This window comes from Salvia hispanica, chromosome 2 (genome assembly GCF_029641045.1).
Source record: "Salvia hispanica isolate PSC_SH4W2 chromosome 2, Shi_PSC_v1, whole genome shotgun sequence".
NCBI classification, from domain to species: Eukaryota; Viridiplantae; Streptophyta; class Magnoliopsida; order Lamiales; family Lamiaceae; genus Salvia; species Salvia hispanica.
Genome location: NC_142693.1, coordinates 6,180,388 through 6,204,256, shown reverse-complemented (window position 1 = coordinate 6,204,256; position 23,869 = coordinate 6,180,388). Strand labels below are relative to the sequence as shown.

Below are 23,869 nucleotides of genomic sequence, written 5' to 3'. Positions count from 1 at the left end.
TAATATGTGGTTCGAATCTTCTTTCATGATCCGAGAAAGAACCAACAAAGAAAACCCAGAAACGAGCTTATCTATCACATTTATTTATTTTTTATTTATTTATTTTAAAAAAAAATTAACTCCAATATGAAGGAGGAAATTACAACTGAGGTAAAGAGGGCTCGAACTCGGAACCTCATACATTGATGTCTAAGCTCCTTGCCGCTAGGACAAAGACTCTGGACTATCACATTTATTTGAAGCATAAGAAGCTTCTATTATTATAGCAATAGATTAGGAAGAAATTAAACTCCCAAACAATCAGGCATACAAGCTGATAATCATGAAATTTAGACTCCACAATATTCCTTAAGAGGATTCGGCGAAGCCCGACTATGATCAGCTTCTGTGTAGATAAAATTAAGGAACTTATGGTAATCAAAAGGCTTGTAGAGCAAAGGGTGATCTTCATCCACCAACTCTTCTGGAGTCTTAATCACGCACCCTTCTTTCGGAACCGAAAACAATCCGATAGAGTACCGAGCTTCATCCCCGCTCATCACCACCCTGTGGACTGGAGCATGTACTCGCCCGTTTGTCCATGCCTGTAAATTACGCGTATCGGTGAAGTAAATTACGAGATTCATTACAAATGAAAAGGCCAAAAAAATTATGAAAAAAAATCATGAATGTCTCAACAGTAGATGGCTCGTATTTTAATGAGAAATTAGTCATATGAAGGAAATACATGTTTTGAGTACGTTGTAAGAAAATAGAAAAATAAGATTATTTTTTGTAAACGAGGATATTAGTAACATACATGGAAAGAGATCCCGACTATGACAATGAATGAATCGAGTGATGTTGGATCTGCAGGGATCCAAGTTTTGCCATCTTTGGTAAGAATCTGCAAACCGTTAACATGATTAAGCTGATGCAATGTGGTGATGGTGTTCTTGTCTGCATGGGAAAAAAGTCCTTGCACTGGGTGAGGCGTTCGAGGCGCCTCGTACTTCTGGAAACGACAGAGGTAATCCGTGGAGTTGATGTGTTCGTCTATATATTTTTCCAGTCCAAGACTCTCCACCACCATCCGCCTCACAATCTTGTCCAGTTCAGACAGTTTCTCGTAATATAATTGTATATCTTTGCTGTTACAATAGTAAAATCAAGAAGAAAATAATCTGTCTTAATGCACAATATTTTTAGTCAAAATTTAATGTTAGATGAAAACTTAGAGTACAATGCACCACAATTGATGTTTGCAAATAAACACAAATAATATTCAACAAAAATTAATGTGAAAATGAAACTATGTAAAGCACTAGTACATAAGTATCATAAGAGAAACTATTATATGAATATGAATAGTCAATTCATCAAAAGTTACATAAGTATCGTACGAGAAACTATTATATGAATCTGAATAGTCGATTCATCAAAAGTTAGCAACATTAACCTTTTTAGTAGATCGACATGTATTAAAAATGGTCATTAAGATGGTAATATTATTAAATTAAACAAAAAAGGGATTAAACCTGAAAGTGGGATTGCCTTGATCAGGCCACATGAGGTTGGTGAAGGTGTCGACTGCGTGAGACGAGAGGGCGCCATTGATGCCCGTACTTTCCACAAGTCGACCGTAATCATTTTTGCCAACATAGCCATCGTAAGATTTGGGTGAATTTTTGTTGAGTAGTTTGATGGCTAAAGGGAGATCGAAAAGTTGTCGAATCCCATCATCAAGTGATTTCCTCAACTCAAGAGGAATAATGTTATTGAATGTAGCTTCAAAACACCCATATTCTTGAAGGGCTTCTCGAACTTGGATTTTGGTTGATTCCCACTTTGGAAAATCATTTTCTCCTAGGTTGCTCAGATCAATCAAAGGGAGCTTCATGTTTACACAACTCATTTTTATGAACAAAAACCTAGGTAGCTCTCTTCTTGTATGGAAACTCAATGATCTTGGTTCTGGTTATGGTATAATTTCCATTTTATAGACTTGTATTTTTCATATAGGAGTATTTTATTGCGTGGCACATGTGTATTTTTTTATTTTTATTTTTTGTGTAATGAATTTGGTTAGCCGGATTCATTTAGAGGGAATAGTTATATTTAAAGTGAATCAGCTAAATTTAAATTGTAGAGCCCCCACCTCCAAGGCTCCAAGTAATAGAGTGGCTTTCTAATTTCTAGCTATGTTGCCCATTCCTACAAATAATACTACGACTTTTGTGACTCAATAACTCCTAGTTTTAAGTTTTGAATAAATATTAGATGAAAAAAATCAAATGCTATAATTTAAAAAAAGAAGTGGTTGATTTGCATAAATAAGAATAAAGTATCATTAAATAAATCAATAATTATATATATACATGAATTTCTATCCAAATGACAACAGAATTAATGTCGTTTGGTCCGACTAATATAAATAAGTACATTATATATGTAGGTTTCAGTGACAGCAGGGGGACCTCGTATTATAATTATAGTATTACGGCTACTATTTAATTACTAACAGTATTTAATTAAAATCATGTTGTTTTTTTAGGGAAGTTTTCAAGTGCTCATTGGTAAGATCGTCACATGAAAAGGCTAGCTATTATCATCCAAATGTCCTATTCTTTTATGATAATCAATCAAATTGCAATTCATATTTTCGGATCGGATCGTATTACTCTTTTTTTTTAAAAAAAATTCGCATTTTCAATTTGATTTGAATTATTTTTATTAATATAAATCTGGAAATCCAAATTAAAATTAATACTCCATTAAACATTATATTTATATAAGTATATATTTTTATTCAAATAGTAGTATATTTTTTATCTACATATTATGTTTCAGAGTTTTGGATTTTTTGTTTTATGGATATTTCGACTTGGTTCGGACTTCAAAATTCAGATTGAGTTACAAAATTTTGATTTTTAAATTTGAATGTCCTTTAAGATCCATGCCGGATCAAAACTCTCCTTATATTGATGGATGAAATGAGTAAGTAAATATTACTCCTAGTATATGTTTTCTAAGGTGTGAATAGATGACAAATATGTAGAGTCTTGCATTCATACTTTATTTGGGATCTTACCACAAATTTAAATGATTTTGCATTTGATCTCAATGAAGATTTATATTTGGAGGATCCCAAGATTTACATTTTATGTATAGACCAAATGTGTTCAATCCCACATGCTTTAATTAATGTACGAATTATAAATTGCACATCTTCATATTTGATCTTAAAAGAATCATCGTCGAATTACATTATACTATATGTAATTTTTCCCCGGAGAAAGATGTTGTAGAAATTGAAACCTTAAGAGTTAAGACATCACTTTAACAAAATATAAGTAATAGTACTACATGTGTACATAATGTTGGTATTATCTAGAATCTAGATGGTTGGTTGATGACTTGTGGAAGAATTTGAAGTTCTAGAAGCAAGCCATTATATTCAATATGCTTCATTTGACAGTTTGACTTATTGATTATTTTATTACATATATTAAATCTGTATATTGGACATTCTTTATTTTGTCCTTTGCTTCGAAGCTCCCTCCATCTTGTAAATTGTTGCTCTTTTGTTTCTTTTTCGCTTCTTTCCTTTGCCAGACAAATTTCTTCTCTTATTTCCTCGGTCTGACGATTTTCTCTACACAACCTAACTTAAAACATGTGTTAGGCCCAGAATATCGTTGAATTTACCCTCATAATCAATGCAAGAAATTGGCTTTATCAGTAATCAACGTTTGTATCGCATGAGCATAAGCCAGGTGACTCGTTCTATCAAAGTAATAACTGTGCTAGAGTATTATAGTTACGGATCGAACTAACCTAATCCAATCCTATACAAGCTCAAATATGACCCACAACAACTAACTCTACACTACTACTACTACTATTTCATTATTTGTACTTTAATTTTAATCTTTTTTAAATTATATTCACTCAAATATTTATATATTTTTCAAAATCTCTTTGCAATTGATTTTTTTTAAATAGTTATAGGAAGATAAATTTGAATATACATATTTAATGTTCCATCTATCTCATATAAATAGTCCACTTTTATATTTGGTGACTTTATTACTAATGAAGTGAAGTTTATTCTCCACTAGTACTCCAATCACTCTCTCTCTCTCTCAATTTCTCTCATATTTTACCGATTTTGCATCAACTCATATCATACCAAAAGTGTCTATTTTTATGGGACGAAGGGAGTAATATTTAACGTGATTCATAAATCATCTAATAAATATATATATGATTATAGGAAAATTAGAAAATTATAGGAATATATATGATTTAATTCGCAAATAAAACAATTTTTAATTTGGAGTACTACAATTTAATTAAAAATCATTCAAAAATACATTTATAAAAAATTGATAAAACAATAATTTAATATAGATTACCAAAACTAGCTTGGGTTAGATTGAGTCTAAATATAGAAAGAAAATGCATCCCACTCTAGCCTACTTTAGTCATGGGCCTGAGTCTAGAATGGTCTAGGCATGCGCCGCCAATTGATAACTACTAAAATGATGTAATGTGATGGTTGACATTTTGTTTTCATTAAAGTAAGATATTGATCAAATTTCAATAGCAGTTCTTAATTTTATTTTATTTTTGATGAAACGAATAATACTTAAGCCAGGCAAGCAAAGCGAAACAACACTCACAAACGAATATTTACATGTTGTAAATGGTTTTTTACTTTTGTTTATAATTTAGTGAGCAGAAAGTAACTCCTGGATGAATTTTGTCTATGTAATTAAATATAGAACTATTGAATTGTGATCAATGACGAACTAATTTTAAAGACCGAATTAAAGACTAAATTAGGGTCATTAGATACACCTAATTGAATTTATTTTTTGATGAGATTCGCCGATGTATAAATTTTTTCGGTGTTCATTACAAACCAATTTTACTTCATTATTGTAGATTTATTACAGTATGTTTTTTTTATGAGATTCGTTGATGTGTAAATTTTTTCGGTGTTCATTACAAACCCATTTTACTTCATTGTTGTAGATTTTATTCCGCTACGTAGTACCTTGAAACTACAGTATGTTTTTACTTACTTCTAGTAGATTTTGAAATAATTCAACACATGCTTCATTCGAATTCATTGAACTGGATTTTTACTTCTAGTAGTTTCAAATAAGTCTTGGGGCATTCATACTTAACTTTGGGCTGGACTATACTAGTTTTGAGTTGGGGTGAAGTTTTTATTAAGTTTGAGCCTGCAGATTGAATAATAAACTTGGTCGGGATTAAATCTTGGAAAATTGATTTTTTATCATATAAATCAAGTTTAAAATTAGGTTTAATTGTGTAATATCAGGTTTTAATCCTGTAATATTGGGTTCAGGTCGTTCCCGTGTCGTGTCAACCCATATTATATCGTATTTTTAACGGATTCGGGTCGTATTCAGATTTGAAGGTAGCAGGTCGAGTTAGAGAAGATATCAAAAGATGTACATAAGGTAAGGAAATTCTACCCATCCAAAAAACATTTCTCTATCTGTCACCAAATTCAAGGATCTAATTGGTAGCAGGTCGAGTTAGAGAAGATATTCAAGGATCTACTCCTCCAGAAAACATTTATCTATCATTACTACTAGACAGAAATACAACTATAAACTTAATTCCATTGGTTTATTAATTTTATAGTTTTCTTCATTATCATATTTATATCAAGCTATAGAAACATCTATAATTTGAATGGTGGTGCCATTGCTTGCTATATTAGAGGGTGGATAACTAATAAGCTAATTTTTCTATTAAATAGTATTGATCTTGGGTTCAACTTGCATGTGCTCGTGTAATTTTCATCTCAAGTGGTCCGATGTAGAATTTTGCACCTTAAATGGCGGTATGTGATTCCACTAATTGTGACATCAATATTGGAACATTTCAATTTGTGATTTAATTATTTCATGATTAATTGTTTCATGTTTATTATGTTTCTAATTTCATTTAATTAATTTATTGTCTCATATATATCTATGTTAAAAAATATCTTTATCCATGTATCCATATATATGGGTGGGAATTGTGATACTAGTTTAAAAGTAAAAATAGAGTTATATACATAGGAGAGGTTTTTCAAATTAATCGTGATTCTTTTAAAAATAAATGAAATATTAAAATATGAAGTATTTTATTTTTACAAAATATCAAATACTAAATAATGTTAAAAATAATTTTTTAGAGGATAGAAAGTTGGAGAGTAAGAGGATGTATTTCAACATTATGAATAAATACAATTCCAAATATATACTATCTATCTAATATGTGGTTCGAATCTTCTTTCACGATCCGAGAAAGAACCAACAAAGAAAACCCAGAAATGAGCTTATCTATCACATTAATTTATTTATTTTTTATTTATTTAAAAAAAAATTAATTCCTATATGAAGGAGGAAATTACAAATAAACTCCTAAGAAATGAGTAAATTACAACTGAGGTAAAGAGGGTTCGAACTCGGCACCTCATACATTGATGTCTAAGTCCCTTGCCGCTAGGACAAAGACTCTGGACTATCACATTTATTTGAAGCATAAGAAGCTTCTATTATTATAGAAATAGATTAGGAAGAAATTAAACTCCCAAACAATCAGGCATATAAGCTGATAATCATGAAATTTAGACTCCAAAATATTCCTTAAGAGGATTCGGCGAAGCCCGACTATGATCAGCTTCTGTGTAGATAAAATTAAGGAACCTATGGTAATCAAAAGGATTGTAGAGCAAAGGGTGATCTTCATCCACCAACTCTTCTGGAGTCTTAATCACGCACCCTTCTTTCGGAACCGAAAACAATCCGATAGAGTACCGAGCTTCATCCCCGCTCATCACCACCCTGTGGACTGGAGCATGCACTCGCCCGTTTGTCCATGCCTGTAAATTACGCGTATCGGTGAAGTAAATTACGAGATTCATTACAAATGAAAAGGCAAAAAAAATTATGAAAAAAATTATGATCTCCATTCATGAAAAAATAGTCTCAACAGTAGATGACGCGTATTTTAATGAGAAATTAGTCAAATGAAGGAAATACATGTTTTGAGTACGTTGTTAATAAATAAAAAAATAAGATTATTTTTTGTAAACGAGGATATTAGTAACATACATGGAAAGAGATCCCGACTATGACAATGAATGAATCGAGTGATGTTGGATCTGCAGGGATCCAAGTTTTGCCATCTTTGGTAAGAATCTGCAAACCGTTAACATGATTAAGCTGATGCAATGTGGTGATGGTGTTCTTGTCTGCATGGGAAAAAAGTCCTTGCACTGGGTGAGGCGTTCGAGGCGCCTCGTACTTCTGGAAACGACAGAGGTAGTCCGTGGAGTTGATGTGTTCGTCTATATATTTTTCCAGTCCAAGACTCTCCACCACCATCCGCCTCACAATCTTGTCCAGTTCAGACAGTTTCTCGTAATATAATTGTATATCTTTGCTGTTACAATAGTAAAATCAAGAAGAAAATAATCTGTCTTAATGCACAATATTTTTAGTCAAAATTTAATGTTAGATGAAAACTTAGAGTACAATGCACCACAATTGATGTTTGCAAATAAACACAAATAATATTCAACAAAAATTAATGTGAAAATGAAACTATGTAGAGCACTAGTACATAAGTATCATAAGAGAAACTATTATATGAATATGAATAGTCAATTCACCAAAAGTTACATAAGTATCGTACGAGAAACTATTATATGAATCTGAATAGTCGATTCATCAAAAGTTAGCAACATTAACCTTTTTAGTAGATCGACATGTATTAAAAAGGTCATTAAGATGGTAATATTAATAAATTAAACAAAAAAGGGATTAAACCTGAAAGTGGGATTGCCTTGATCAGGCCACATGAGGTTGGCGAAGGTGTCGACTGCGTGAGACGAGAGGGCGCCATTGATGCCCGTACTTTCCACGAGTCGACCGTAATCATTTTTGCCAACATAGCCATCGTAAGATTTGGGTGAATTTTTGTTGAGTAGTTTGATGGCTAAAGGGAGATCGAAAAGTTGTCGAATCCCATCATCAAGTGATTTCCTCAACTCAAGAGGAATAATGTTATTGAATGTAGCTTCAAAACACCCATATTCTTGAAGGGCTTCTCGAACTTGGATTTTGGTTGATTCCCACTTTGGAGAATCATTTTCTCCAAGGTTGCTCAGATCAATCAAAGGGAGCTTCATGCTTACACAACTCATTTTTGTGAACAAAAACCTAGGTAGCTCTCTTCTTGTACGGAAACTCAATGATCTTGATTCTGGTTATGGTATAATTTCCATTTTATACACTTGTTTATAGATCTTGGTTGTGGTTTCAGTTTGCAATATTGTATCTGAGATTAAATTTGTAGTGTGTTTGGTTCATGAGAATCAATCCCACAACTCAAAATCATGAGATATTTAGTTATAGCTAACCCCTACGACTAAGATAATCTTGGAAACCAAACAGTTGGCGGTTTAATTATTCATTAAAAAGCTCATTTAGTAGGGGTGGGTAAACATGAATACTTGTTAGTATAGTACGGATCGAACTAACCTACTAGCCTCTAGGTGTGAAAAACAAATACCAACCCAAAAATATTTACACGTTGTTGATGGTTTTGGACTTTTGTTTGTAATTTAGTGGGCAGAAACTAACTCTGGATGAATTTTGTCTATGTAATTAAATATAATACTATTGAATGGTGATCAATAATGAACTAATTTTAAAGACCGAGTTAAATACCAAATTAGGGCCATTAGATACACCTAATTGAATTGTTTTTTTTTTATGAGATTCGCTGATGTGTAAATTTTTTCGGTGTTCATTACAAACCTATTTTATTTCATTGTAGTAGATTTATTACTTCATTCCGCTACGTAGTACCTTGAAACTACAGTATGTTTTTACTTACTTCTAGTAGGTTTTGAAATAATTCAACACATGCTTAATTCGAATTCATTGAACTGAATTTTTACTTCTAGTAGTTTCAACTAAGTCTTGGGGCATTTATACTTAATAGGTATTTGGGCTGGACTATACTAATTTGAGTTGGACTGAAGTATTTATTAAGTTTGGGCCTACAAATTGAATAATAAACTTGGTCGGGATTAAATCTTGGAAAATTGATTTTTATCATATAAATCAAGTTTAAAATTAGGTTTAATTGTGTAATATCATGTTTTAATCGTGTAATATTGGGTTCAGGCTGTTCTCGTGTCGTGTCAACCCATATTATATCGTATCTTTAACGGATTCGGGTCATATTTAGATTTGAAGGTAGCAGGTCGAGTTAGAGAAGATATCAAAAGACGTACATAAGGTAAAGAAATTCCGCCCCTCCAGAAAACATTTCTCGATCCGTCACCAAATTAAAGAATCTAATTGGAGTATTGCAGCAATCATTACTACAAGACAGAAATATAACTATAAACTTAATTCCATTGGTTTATATATTATATAGTTTTCTTCATTATCATATCTATATCAAGTAATAAAAACATCTATAATTTGGACAGTGGTGTCAAGTGGTGTCATTGCTTGCTATATTAGAGGGTGGATAACTACTCAGCTAATTTTCCAATTAAAGAAAAATATAGTACTGATCTTGGGTTCAACTTGCATGTACCCGTGTAACTTTCATCTCATGTGTGGTCCAATGCAGAATTTTGCAGCTTAAATGGCGGTGTTGTGATTCCACTGATTGTGGCATCAATATTGGAACATTATAATTTTTGATTAAATAGTTTCATGATTAATTGTTTCATGTTTATTATGTTTCTAATTTTATTTAATTAATTTACTGTCTCAAATATATTAATGGTAAAAAATATTTTAATCCATGTATCCATATATGGGTTTGATACTATAGAATCCATGTAAAAATATAGTTATACATATAGGAGGAGGTTTTTCAAATTTTTGTGATTCTTTTAAAAATAAATGAAATATTAAAATATGAAGTATATTACTCTTTCTATTGTATCAAACTATTTCTATTTTTAAGCAAAGAACCATTTCATATTTATTTTTTGAAAATATCATATACTAAATAATGTTAAAAATAATTTCATAAGTGTCCGGCTTCGCAAAAGTCAACCTCTCGACCGGAGATGTTGAAAAGTTCATCTACGGAGACAAAAAATTCGGAGGCGAGCCGTTCTTCGTGTTAGAGTTTGTATACTCACCTTTCTAGTGATTGAATACTATAAAAACTCTTATTTTATTTTCCAAGGAATAAAACAGATTATTTTTGTTGTAGTAATGTTGTTATGTTTTACATTTAATGGATGTCTATTGCATGTTTAAATGTATAAGTAACATTACAAAGTCTAAGTCTTTGTTTTAGTAGACCGGTTGTGGGCGTCGTCCACTTTAAGGTAACACGGTCAGTTTTGAACAAAGAAAAATAAGAATTTCACAACCCAGATAGGCTTAGACTACTTATCGTGAAAGGTTGATTGGTCAATCCGCATATTTCTAAGTCTTACTGAAATAAGATGACATTGGTGTGGTATAGCACTGGATTGGATCTAACAGCGTGACAAGTCTTTATGCTATCTACTGAAAGACGAGGTCTTGATAATTATTTTTTCTTAATCAATGTACGTTAGCATTGAGCATACGGTATTGATTATGCACTACTTTGACTTATCAAATGGTGCGGGTTTTTCGCAACCCAATAAACCTGGTATATTGGGTAATGGTAATTTATATCTAGCGGTGCTAAGATTGCTATTATATTGAATCGTGCGCGGGACGAGTCTCGTTTTATAACGTCCTCAAGAAGAGCTCGAAATAAGGCTTTATTATTCGGAACCTAGCAGTTGCCCTCTGGAAGAAGAAGGGAAAAATTCTCTCTCTCTCTAAAAAACTCTCTCTCGACTCTCCACTCGCCGGCGATTCATCCCCTCCTACCGTCCACTCCGCCACCACTTCCCCTCCACCCACCTCCTCTTGATTCTAAGCCTCAATCCTCTGTTTTTTCACCCGTTACCCCTCTTCCCTCGGCGGCGCCACACCGCGTGACCGGCGACTCCACGGATGTCGGAAGAGGAAGATCCGGGGGAAAACTCGGGACCCCGGAGCTGCGTACGAATCTTGAGATGGTCTTCAAAGCTGGAAGCAACCCCCCCTCCCCTACGAGGCTGGTAAATGAGAGAAGGGTTACTAGGAAATCGGAAAGCACCTGGACATGACCCTTCTCCGGAGAATGAATGTAGGGAAATGGTGGTCGTGCATGGAGAGCTCAACGAATAATGAAGAAGACGCCAACGATTTGAAGGAGGCTGTTCCGACGGAGACGGAGATTCTGACCGTGACGGGGGGCTCACCCGGCTACTAGAAGTGACTTGTCGGGTTTGCAGCCAATGAAGAGGCAAATGAGTTGTGAAAGTGCTTCGGTGCCAATGTGCCATCCCAATTGGAGGGATCACGTGTTGCCCGAGAACAGCCAAAAACGGACTCCTTGCTACAGGTTGTCTCTCTTGATGCAGCTGAAATGCTAGATTGTGCAGCTGCTCAACCTCTTCTCCAACGCAGCTTCTCGGAATCGCTTCCACACAGCCCCGTATGGAAAACCGAACAGAGGCGTGGCACAACCAGCAGACGGAAAGCCTCTCGAACACTTCCCCCCTCCGGAACAGAGAGCGAGGGTCCTCAAGCGTTCGAGCCGGACAAGATTCGTAATCTCACTCCACAACGGGGTTCCATCGGCCAATGCAGATCCATCAATTGACCATGTCGAATATAATACTAGTAGTAGTCTTTAAATAAATACACTTTGTTATAAAAATGTCATTGTTTTAGTGATCGACAACAATTTTAGTTTCTTCAATTTCAACCATGCCCAATGTTAAGGCCCACTACTAAAGCCCATTCGGATGTAAACATAGCAACAACACGAAAATATAAAAATATAAAATAGAAAAAATTGGCCCATGCAGGTTTCGAACCTGCGACCTTCGCGTTATTAGCACGACGCTCTAACCAACTGAGCTAATAGGCCTTTTTGATTGAATGGATTAAAAGAATTTATAATTAACGCCATTAGTTTGAATGTTATTTTAAAAGTTAAAGAGATAGTTTAAGTTTTCTCCAAGTAACAAAAACATATTTATAAATTCATTAAACGGCATGTACATATATAGGTTGTCGTTGAGGAGGTAGGGGTAGTTAATCTGATATTTTCCTTTATACAATCGATTAATAAGGTTTTCCATCAATCAATTGATAGAAGCTAGTAGGCCTGCTTATTTGGCCGGTTCCGGTTTTAACCGGACCGGATGACTGGTTAATCGATTTTAAATTTTCATGAATTTCAGAACCGGAACTGGAATCGATCGGTTCCGGTTAAGAACCGGTCGATTTCGGTTCGGAACCGGAACCGATTTATAATATTTAATCCAAATTTATTTGAATAAAGATATAAATGATTCAATATTTATAATCCAATAACTAAAATTTCAATATATCAAATACCTAAAATTTCAAAAAAAAACTTACAACAATACAAACCGACAAGACGACAATATATATCATTCAATACCTAAAAAAATCAACTCATAAAATATTACTCCCCCTGTCCCACTAGAAATGAAACGTTTTCCTTTTTGCGTTGTCCCATTAAAAATGAAATGTTTCTTAAAATAGAAATAATTTTATCTCTACTTTTTCCTCTCTCTTACTTTACTCTTCTTCTTTAACTCACAAAACAACACTAAATAAAATTTTGTGTCGAAAAGCAAACGTTTCATATTTATTGGGACGAAAGGAGTACTATCTAATAATAAAAAAAACCAAACAGAAGGAATATAAAATATAAAACCAAACAAAAGAAACAACCTAAATATGCAAAATATAAAAGCAACACATGCACACACACATTTAACAACATATCAAAACACACACACACACGACACATGAACACACACAACATTTAACCAAAAAAAAGCAATATACACACACACAATGACACAACCACGTATAAACACACGCACACAACACATATACGCACACACATAGCAACATACATACACACATATATATACATATACACACATGATGTATACAATATTATTTTAAAAAATATAAAATAAAATTAAAATTAAAATGCAATCCGGTTCCCGTTTAAGAACCAGTCGATTCCGGTTCTAACCGAAACCGATATTTTTCAAAAAATAGGAACCGGAACCGGAACAGGTTTTCCGGTTCTCGGTTCCTCAATTAACCGGCCGGTTCCGGTTTCGATTCCGGTTAACCGAGAACCGGAGAACCGATTAAGCACCCCTAGAAGCTAGATTCATCTCAATTTGATCTCCTTCATATAGAAATCGTGTTTATTTCAGTTCGATTAATAAGGTTTTCTCCATCGATCAAAACCAGAATCATCTCGAACGTGTGAATGTAAAGTATGTGCAAGTGGCAAATAAAAAATGTAGTAGGAGGCCATGTCATTAGACCTTACTATGGTATATTTCGAAATTCAAATTATCAAGCTATTTTATGTGAAATAAAATTATTTACAACCTTTTACTTTTAACAATATATAGGAAATAAAATTATTTACAACCTTTTACTTTTAACAATATACTATATCCTTCATTCGTCTCATAGAAGATGTCACATTTGTGTGATGACACGAGATTTTAGGAGGTTTTGTTTTATGTATTAAATGGAGAAAGAAAATATAATTTTTATATTAATGTGAGAGAAAACTTTTTCCAAAAATGGAAATGTGATATCTTTTGTGGAACAAACTAAAAAGAAAAATGTGACATCTATTATGGAACGAAAGGAGTACCAAATATTAGAGTAATTAATTTTTATCAAATTATAAATAACGGGTTCATATCTTAAAGCATGTCTCTTTGGTATACCATACACACATCTTAAAAAGCTGTGTTTTAACTAATTAACCTTTTTAGATAAATGGGTGCTGATTTGTCACGAAAGAAACGTGGTAACAACTATTCACTTTAGGAAAAGAGTAAAAAGCAAAAAATGGTGTTTCACCACATCGACATAATGTGGAGTATAATTTTATTTTACCAACTTTACAAAACAATTTATAATTACCTATGCCTAGGCATGACATGAGACCATCGTTTAATTAGATCCTCTATTTAAAATTTCATTATAATTTTGATATACTGATTATTTCTTTATAGATTTCATGATATAACACATATAACCATTATTATATAGAATAGACTTGGTGTAAGTTATGATGGCACCGACATTCGACACCAATATCAATGTAATTGAAATACTACTACATTGTATATATAGGATATATTTTCATTTTAACAAGTATTAGTAATGGATATTTTTCTCATTTGATAGACATGGGTACCAACCAATTGCTAAGACGATGATACACATAACAAGTTTCATTTGTAGTTGAGACACGTAAATATATTTCATCATTCTAACTTTAACTCTTGCTCTTTTGATTGTTCTAATTTACGCAAGAAAATGTTGAAAGAGTTTTAATTAGTAATAGAATAAAGTTATTTCATTGGAAATCATAAATAAGATAACACATGTAATATGTAGAATCAAATTCTTTTCCCTCAACAAACTTTTATCTGCCTTTGGACTGACATCATGCTAGTTCATAATCCAAGCTACCTTGGTAAATTACCCAAAATTAATAATTATATTTCGTCAAACACATAGTATAAGTTTCGAATTATTTAAAGTCGATTGTCATAAGGAAATGAGGAGTGAATAAATGATAATTTTATTAGGATTTAGTGAATATAAAATTATAAATTTTGATCAAATGTTGGCTATTTCACCCCTTACAAAATTTAAATGACAAATTAATAAGTTTAAACAATTCTCAATTTGCTTCATTTGATCAAATTTGTGCTAGTATTTTTAGTTTATTAAGCTCAAATCGACATTATTTAGTTATATATCCATGTCGTCTCATTAACAGTACACATTTACGTCACTATTAATTTATAACACCAAAACTTTACACTCGTGCTGGCGTGCACCATTTAGCATTGAATTTCCCTCCAAAAAAATAATCATTGATAATTGAGAATTTTTTAAAACTTCATAATTCATGATACAAATTTTATAAAATGCAGGACAAGTAAGGATTTAACTAAATTTTGTTAACCTTTCTTATTACCATTCTATGTAGTATGACTTTTTTCAAGAATATTCATTACTCAATTTGGGATAACCGATATTAGGCATTAATAATCCTTCCTTGTCCTCGACTTTTACTATTATTACAAGAGAATAAATACCAATGCTAAGCTATAATGCTTGCAGTCAAATTGTTTTAGCTTAAGACATCAACTATAATAAATTAGTTTCTCTAGTCATGTAGTACAAAAGTTACATATAGGCTCATTTTTTAATTTGTAGATGTGTTGTCTCTGTCTTAAATACAAGTCCCATGGTATTTAGTATCCAGTCAAAGTCCCAAGATGAATGGAGTGTGCACATTACACAACATATTGAAAAATATATATGTGGTGTTGTAAATATCAAGCAAACACATAGACTAGGTTTTAAGCACAAGCTAGCTAAGTCATGCCTCACCCTTTTCATATTTTCATCAATTGTATCATGTGGGGTAGTGCCTCCATTTTAAAAATTACATGTGTTGCAAAAAATGATTATCCATATTTTGCCTTCTACCTAGTAATATTTTGTCCATATTTTGCCTTCTACCAAGTTTTGTTGGGTTTGTTTCCTTCTCCATTTTGAAAATTACAAGTGTTGGAAAAAATGATTATCCATATTTTGCTTTCTACCTAGTGATATTTTGTCCATATTTTGCCTTCTACCTAGTTTTGTTGGGTTTTTTTCCTTCTCCATTTTGAAAATAACAAGAGTTGGAAAAATGATTGTCCATATTTTTGCCTTCTACCTAGTGATATTTTGTCCATATTTTGCCTTCTACCTAGTTTTGTTGGGTTTTTTTGCTTCCATTTCATTAGTTTGCAAACTTTTGATGTTGTTGTACTCTACTTAGTCATTTTTGGGTGGGTTGAAATTTTTGAAGACATTGTGACATATTAGTTGTCTTTTGTTTGCCCAAACGTAATTTTTGTTGTGCAACAAAAGTTCAATTGTAAGTCATTTATATTGTGGCGTTTGAAAATTATGTTTGCCCAAACTCAACTCTTGTAGTGCAACAAAAGTTTATTTGTATGTAATTGTATTGGGGCGTTTTATTTTATGGTAGATACTAAAGCATAACTTCTTTATAAAAAAAATAGGAATAATTGCCAAAAATACCACGTCATATTAAAATTTATCCCACTACCAGAAAAATAATGAAATTTGAACTTTTTCCTAGTTATCTCTTGAATTTTTTTTTGTTAAATTGCATTTGATATGATAATCGAAAAAATATATGTGAACTTCATTCACTCCCAATGATTTAAATTATGTTTTATGTTCATGTATAAAGAAAACGACATCATTTATTTAATATAAACAATATACTCCGTCCACCATTTAAAGAGCCATTTTGCCATTTTGGTTTGTCCACGATTTATAGAATCATTTACTTTATTATGCAAACCTCGCATTCCACCAATTTTTTACACTCAAAATCCAATATAAAACTAATACTTTAAATGAGTCTCACATTCCACTCACTTTCTCCTTTTTACTTTTCTTCATAAAATCAAACAATTTTTTTTAAACACGTGTCAATCTAATTTCCAAAGCTATGAATGTATCAGAATTTGAACAAATTTTCTAAAATATTTTGGACAATTTGACCGTAATTCCATCAGAATATGTATATGGAATAATTTCCTCCTAATATTAGGCTGTGCAAAGTTCGGAATAGTGCGCTACATGTGGATGGCAAATCTTTGATGAAATCCATCAAAATCGATATTTATGTATAGCATAAAATATGGCAGTCATGCTATATGAGTAAAATTTTATTGCCTTATTTCACTATCGAACAAACAAAAGTGGCTTTTGCTTCTACTTTATGCTGAATAAATAATCATACAATATTGAATTTCACCACTTTATTTTATGGTTTTTCCTTTTTAAGAAAATATTGGGGCTAGCAAGTAACATATCCTCTAACTTGAAGCATGACGTCTCTTGTTTTTTATTGATGATCGGCATGAGGCAGCATGACACTTTTTTGAAAGTATTAATGACACATGTCTTACATATATAGTACTAGTACGTATTTTAATTATGAAAAATCAATTTAAATAAATATAATAGTAGTACTACTTATAATTATTTCGACCACAAAATTATTGACGACTCATGTATAGCGAAGACATTAATGCAAGTTAATTTAATTTCAGTATAAGAGAGCTAGAGTATAGCCTAAATAAATTATGGTTGTCTTAAGAAAGTTCACCAAATTAGTCTGACCGCTATTACATTATTACTATAAGAGAATTAAGAAATTTAATGATCATTAATGCAAGTAAACTCCTAGTCCATCCATTATAAATGACTTCATATATAATAACCTGATTAAGTAAAGTGTATTATATAAAACCCACGCTTTTAATTTTTTTGGCTTACAATTTTGGGAGAAAATACTGACATTTTTTTTATTAATGCGATTATAACTATGATAGAATAGAGGACTCAGATCTAATGGGGAATAATTTTTCAATAACCTTGGATGTCAGAGTTAAATCTGCTCAACAATAATTAAATTTCGAAACTTCTGTAATCCTCCATCGATTTGCTGTCAATTATAATTAATTAAATTAAAAATCTAAACTATTTTTCCAAATCTTCCGAAGTGTGTGGTACGAGTCAAGTAGTACCCATGTTTTAACGGCAAAGAAGACCAAATTTATAGACAAATCAAAATTTTAAATTCAAACCAGAAAATAAAACACCCAAAACCAAATATCCAAACACAAAATAATATAGTGTTTTTTTAACATTAATTATCATCTAACGATCTCAAATTTGAAATGTCAAGGTGCTTTGACGGAGCTCAAAATTCAGACCTGGCCAATTGCCGTAGCATTAAAGGACTTTGAACATTTCACCTTCTATTTTTTCCTTAAATCTTAATAGTCAATATTCATTATTTATTAGACTATATAAATTTTTTTGCTCGTTTTTGTGACTCCAAACATTTAATTGTGTTGCATAGATAATCCCATTTTAATTTGCATAATTAGTAAAAACTTTAAAATAATCGGAGGAGCATACGATTTCGCACGTAATTATATCCATATTTCTTATAACGAAACATTAAAATTTGAATGTAAAGGTATTATAGTTTATCATGTGAAAATTTTGCTTTTCGCTTTCTAAGGTGCCCTTGATGTGAAGAAACTTGATTGTCAAGCTCAATTGTGTGGTTAAGTTCAAAGTCTATGGATAATGTTAAAATCAAGGGTTGAGTTTCGATAATTTTACAAATTCTAACTCAATTTCAATTTAAAATACCATGATAATAATTTTACATGTGTATTTGTAGCAAAATAGATATGCTTAAAAATTAGTACTCCTAATGAATGACGACTAAAGAGACATCGGTAGAATATCGATTATAAACGTCATTAGACTTTAGTACACCTTATCTTGATGTGTCGATATATAGCTTAAATTTGGGTTATATGTGAGATCAGACTAAGTACTTTTCTCTTTCTTTTTCTCCATTATTATTTTGAATATATAAGTTTATACACAAGTCTAACATCTCAATTTATTTGGCCAAATATTTCGGGGGTGTTCGGTTGATAAGACTAAATCTCATGATTAAATACGTATTATGTTTGGTTTATAAAATTGACCCCCACAACTTAATCCTAGATAAATTGTCTCATGATTATTAGTCATATCATCACCCTCCAACTAAAATAATCTCACAATTTAATATTAGATGGATAATCTCATGATAATTAGTCGTAGCAACCGAAGGCCACCTTGAAAGTATTCTTTAATTCCATCCATTTTAATGGAATCAAATATATCAGCAGTCAGCTGTTTCCAGGCAATTAATTCATCACAGAGAAGGAAATCTTTTCATCATTGTTCAACGCAAAGCATGCGATTTAGGCGTTGAGCCGTTTAGTTATTACTATGAAGTTAAATTTTTAGTAATTTGACTAAGTAAATTTGCCACGATTGTGAATTTTAAAATACTAAATTTATTTTCTAAGAAATGAACTTATATATTTTGATTCCTATATATTGGATTGATCCACGTAGATAGGAGTATTTTGTTTATGAATTAATAAATCGATAAATCTTGGAACACTATTTGACAACCCAACCCCACTAGTGCAAGTACTGTTTACTGACTCCCTCTCTCTCTCTCTCTTAAAGACAAACCCAGTTTGCTCTTAATTCTGCATTTCTTGTCTTTCTCTCTCTAAAAACACACAATTGAATTGCAGAAGAAGAGGAAGAAGACAAATCCTCACTCTGCTCATCAAAGATCCTCCGAATTTACACACAGACGCATGATTTACCCAACAGAATAATGCGATTACCTCCAAATTCCTCTCCATTAGACCTCTAGATAGCTATATAGATTCATACATATACATATACAGATATCTCTGATTTGTTTGTAGCTGTAAATACACACAAAATGAGGTGCAAAAAGCACGCCGCCGATCTCAGCAGCAGCGTCGGCGTCTGCGCCTCCTGCCTCCGCGACCGCCTCTTCGCTATAATGGAAGCGCAGGCGCTGAAGCAATCGCAGCAGCAGCAGCAGCAAAATCCACCGCCTCTCTCGTTCCCGCGATCAGTCTCCCCTTACATCTCCCGCCGGCCGACGGACGCCGCCGCCGCGACCTGGCAAATCCACGGCCGCGAGCGGAGCCTCTACACCACGCCGCAGCATGCCCCCGCCGCGGTGGGTGATATTAGCCACGGGAAAGGCCACCGCGGCGGCAGATTCTCGTCTCTGTTTTCAGGTCTCTTCAGATCGAAATCTGACAAGCACGATTTCAATTCGAGCTCGGATCAAGGGGTTTCCGGTCAATCCTGCTCCAATTCACCGTTTCGGTTCTCCAGCATGATCCCCGGGCGGCGGAGGAAGCAGATTCGGTCGTTCTCGGTGGACGAGAGCTCGATCGGAGCGCAGCAGAGATCGTGCCGGAATCGCGACCGCGGAATGTCGCCGGCGCGATGCTCCGACGAGGAGGAGGACGAGCATTGCCACGGAGGATCGAGCGGCTACTCGTCGGAGTCGTCACAGGGGTGGAGGCAGACGCCGCGGAGGACTCCGGCGCGTGCGCGGCGGAGGGGAGGCGGCGGCGGCCAGAATCGGAGCCTCTCAGGATTGGCGTTTTGCCTGAGTCCTCTGGTCCGAGCCAGCCCGAGCCGGCAGTGGAATCAGAAGGGGATTCCGCCGGAGGCTGTCCTCCCCGGCGAGACGAGGGTTCCGGCGAAGCCTCATCTCTCCGCAGCGGCGTCGTTTTGCAAAAACCGGTCGCGGAAGCTCGCCGATTTCGGGAGGTACAATTCAAGGCATTGAGTTCATTCGCCGTTGACTTTTGACTTTGCCGATTACGACGCTCTAATTTTACGGTTTTGCCCCGCAACTCGTGTTGTGACCGTTTTGTTTTGGTTTGTAATTGGAAAAAGTCACTGTTGAATTGGGGAAAAATAAAGGGGGGGAAAAGGAATATAGTGATATTTTGGGGATGATTTATTTATTTTCGTGATATATAAAATTACGAAAATGCCCTCGGAGGGGCTAAGTGAATTAGCATTAGGATTGTTTTGAATTAGGTGATCTTATTAGAGTTGAATTTTGAGTGTGATTATTGATAGGGTTGACAAACTATTTGTTTGGATTAAAAGTGAAATATGTGGCACCGTTTTAAAGAGTGGTATGCTTCTAAATTTTAGTGCTTTATGGTTTGGTCACTAAACTACAAAAATATACTAGTGGAGAGGAATTTTTAATTGAATAGGACGAAAATATCAAATTGCAATTGAACTTTTTCTTGAATAAGAAATAACGCAATCAATGGATTAAAAACAAAATAGACACTTTTTTTAGAAGTTTTTGTCAACACATCTGGTTATACTACATAGTATGAGTTGGAATCACACCAAAATACTGTTGAATTATAGATAGAAATACTGTTGTATTATTAGTTTTTAGTGCACGATCGAATTCTAAATATAGATTCATCACTATCAATTTTTTACGGTATGTCAATATGATGCAAGAATGATTCTTATTACCGAATACGATTACAAGACTCTCGCGGTATAATAAATTCTTGTTGTTTTGTAGCATAAATTTTCAGTTGCTAATTCAAGATTCTAGTAAAGGATTTGTTTGGAAACAATCGTAAATGACTCTATTAATTAGACACCATGCATAATTCAGTTTCAATGTAAATACATTAGTGCTATAGTACTAACCGAACTATGTCAAGTCCATTCTCAAGTAATAGTACACTTCACCAATTCATAATTAAAAAAGGAGAGAGACACCTAGATTTAGGTGTGTTGAGTGTTAAATTTGGTGTGGAAATGAGGTGAGGAGTTGTTGTATTGAATTCTTGATCTTGACTGTACATTGCTGCTTTGCTGGCTTACTCTTCACTGAACTAGTAACATAAATATATCACTTTAATATTAATTGTAATTTAGCTTCTATTACATTGGAGGCTTTAAAGATGTGCTGCAATTGGGATACATAAATGATTTTGTTGCATTTTCAAACTATGTTATGATAATTTGGGTCGAAACTATAATTTTTGGATTTGTTTTGGCAGAAATATGTTGATATTAGCTATTAGTATTATGAATTTAGACTGCAAAATGTAAAAATAAAAGTTCCATTCAAAGCGTTTTGACTTATTAGTTCATATCATGCGAGGATGTCATATCAATTTACCATTTCATAAAGATTTATTAGGAATTTCTTAATCATCTCTAACTCTATTTTTTGAATAAAAAAGGGAAATATTATACAACTGGCACTAGTTATGTTTGAATCCAAAACAATGTGACAATACAACCTTTTATTATAATTGGTGAGCACAACACAGGTCATTCAGATTAATACCTCTCATCTAAACAATTTATACAGCAATTGTGTGTGTGCGTGTGTGTGTGTGTGTGTGTGTGTGTGTGTGTGAGAGAGAGAGAGAGAGAGAGAGAGAGATTCTTCATTCAAATTCATTACAAAATGCATCACCTAATCTTGATAATGATGGCGATATCACCACCTCAATTACTTAAAATATCTCGCCTTAATCCAAAAAATCAGTCACATTTTCTTCTTTCCCTGCTATAATTAAATAAAATCTATCCAATTACGTTGGCTGACGATGACTCAAAAAATTAATTAAAAGTTAATTGGAATTATATTAATAAATGACGTACTTTTATTCCTATAATTAAGACCAATTTAGATAAAGCGTTCGATAGCTACATATGCTGTAATTAATTGAACTTTCAATTTTCAAATGTCGTTAATTCATTATATGAAATCAAAAGCCAACGAATAACATTCCAAGAGTAGTTTAAATAATATTTGACGATGGATAAAGCATTTTACTTATAAATATGACTACTGAATACTCCTTAATTAAAAAATACTACAGAATACTTTTTGATCGTATAAATATGACTTTTTTTAATTTATAGAAAATATTTAACTAATTTGCGCAACGTAATCTTGGAGGTTTTTCTTATAAGAAAACATATAAACAATACTTTTAATTTTTTATATTACAGTTATCAAAAAATTCAGTTAAAATTACAGTACTATACTACAATGATTTTCAGATCACAAGTCTTGTCATTGGCCCCAAAGAAGGTTTTTTCTTCTTCTATTTTTGCCTTCTCGTCAATTTTTTATTGCGATTGACTAATTCTAATTTTCATTTAAAATTGATCGATACTCTTGGATTGATTCTCAAATCAATTAAATTGGAAAGCGAAATGAAGTTCTTTTATAGCAGTAATTAACTAGTAAGTCAAAGGATAGATAAATAAACACGGTAGTCACAAACAAACTAGCTAGAAAATATTAATTACATCTGACGAATTCAAAACCAGACTCCAGAATCATAAAATAATGATAATACTATAATGTTAGATTAGTTAATCTAAACAGAATAAATCCAATACGATATTTAATAGTATAATATTTCATACAATCTACTTAGACGGCTACTCCAATTGCAATTCCGTTGGACTCGCATTTTATATTAGTAAATAAATAAACATAATTAAGATAATGTTTCATTATATAGTGGTACTAAATTATTAACTTTCCATTTTCAAATCCACCTCGGTTTTCATATTTTTGTGATTTCTAAACAACTACTCCTATTTGACTGCATAAGATTAGAATATTGTGACAAACATAGTTTCTTACACGTTAATATTTCATTTAAATAAATTACTGATAAATAAATTTTTTATGTATAAAAAAGTTTCTTAAGATGAGTGGGTTCTCAAAAATCCCACTACACAAATTAAATAGCTTTTATTGTTTCCTGTGTGAACATAAGTAAGTGCACTTGGCATCAAGGGATTCACACATAGTAGAAGATTTGACAATGCTTTAACTCAAATTAATTGGATTTTCAACTATTAATTATGAGTTTTATGACATCAAGTACAAATATAGTGGATTTAGCTTTTTCATAGTGATGCTATTTGTGGTCTGTATTTAGTCTATCTACTATCATTAACAAATTATTTTGTCTTTTCAATTGATGGCTAACTTATGCTCATGGGTAATGGCTGTCATTTGAAAGTGTCTAATGTAAGGATCTACATTTTCTTCTCATTATAATTTATTATTTTTTTGATCATAATAGCACGTTAGTGCGTATTTGCTTTTATTCCTATATCAAATAGATGGATAACATAATTATACACAAACTCATCACTATAGTTTTTTT

At 32.9% G+C, this 23,869-nt stretch overlaps 3 protein-coding genes and 1 non-coding gene across 4 annotated transcripts; 1 reads left to right on the top strand and 3 right to left on the bottom strand.

The window, feature by feature from the left end:
- LOC125202181 (putative 2-oxoglutarate-dependent dioxygenase AOP1) lies at window positions 1-1,992 on the bottom strand. The gene is made up of 3 exons (XM_048100542.2): window positions 1,518-1,992; window positions 800-1,130; window positions 1-584 (listed from the first exon to the last, which is right to left on the bottom strand). Exons 1-3 carry the CDS (start codon window positions 1,892-1,894, stop codon window positions 330-332), a joined length of 963 nt encoding a protein of 320 aa, XP_047956499.1. The 5' UTR covers window positions 1,895-1,992; the 3' UTR covers window positions 1-329.
- A 4,395-nt stretch (window positions 1,993-6,387) lies between these two features.
- On the bottom strand, window positions 6,388-8,344 carry LOC125202502 (putative 2-oxoglutarate-dependent dioxygenase AOP1). The gene is made up of 3 exons (XM_048100907.2): window positions 7,842-8,344; window positions 7,125-7,455; window positions 6,388-6,892 (listed from the first exon to the last, which is right to left on the bottom strand). The coding sequence occupies exons 1-3, from the start codon at window positions 8,216-8,218 to the stop codon at window positions 6,638-6,640; spliced, it is 963 nt and encodes a 320-aa protein (XP_047956864.1). The 5' UTR covers window positions 8,219-8,344; the 3' UTR covers window positions 6,388-6,637.
- A 3,588-nt stretch (window positions 8,345-11,932) lies between these two features.
- Window positions 11,933-12,006, bottom strand: TRNAI-AAU (transfer RNA isoleucine (anticodon AAU)). The gene has a single exon. It is a non-coding gene; the product is annotated as a tRNA-Ile (tRNA).
- A 7,232-nt stretch (window positions 12,007-19,238) lies between these two features.
- On the top strand, window positions 19,239-20,819 carry LOC125208294 (uncharacterized). The gene has a single exon (XM_048107879.2). The coding sequence runs from the start codon at window positions 19,576-19,578 to the stop codon at window positions 20,464-20,466; it is 891 nt and encodes a 296-aa protein (XP_047963836.1). The 5' UTR covers window positions 19,239-19,575; the 3' UTR covers window positions 20,467-20,819.
- Window positions 20,820-23,869: the final 3,050 nt, after the last annotated feature.

What these genes read in the sequence shown, in the direction of transcription:
- LOC125202181 (XM_048100542.2), bottom strand. Translation starts at nt 1,894, where the DNA reads ATGAGTTGTGTAAACATGAAGCTCCCTTTGATTGATCTGAGCAACCTA. An exon ending in CAAGGCAATCCCACTTTCAG is followed by an intron (nt 1,131 to 1,517) that starts GTTTAATCCCTT and finishes CTATTGTAACAG; the next exon opens with CAAAGATATACAATTATATT. An exon ending in TAGTCGGGATCTCTTTCCAT is followed by an intron (nt 585 to 799) that starts GTATGTTACTAA and finishes CGTAATTTACAG; the next exon opens with GCATGGACAAACGGGCGAGT.
- LOC125202502 (XM_048100907.2), bottom strand. Translation starts at nt 8,218, where the DNA reads ATGAGTTGTGTAAGCATGAAGCTCCCTTTGATTGATCTGAGCAACCTT. An exon ending in CAAGGCAATCCCACTTTCAG is followed by an intron (nt 7,456 to 7,841) that starts GTTTAATCCCTT and finishes CTATTGTAACAG; the next exon opens with CAAAGATATACAATTATATT. An exon ending in TAGTCGGGATCTCTTTCCAT is followed by an intron (nt 6,893 to 7,124) that starts GTATGTTACTAA and finishes CGTAATTTACAG; the next exon opens with GCATGGACAAACGGGCGAGT.
- LOC125208294 (XM_048107879.2), top strand. Translation starts at nt 19,576, where the DNA reads ATGAGGTGCAAAAAGCACGCCGCCGATCTCAGCAGCAGCGTCGGCGTC.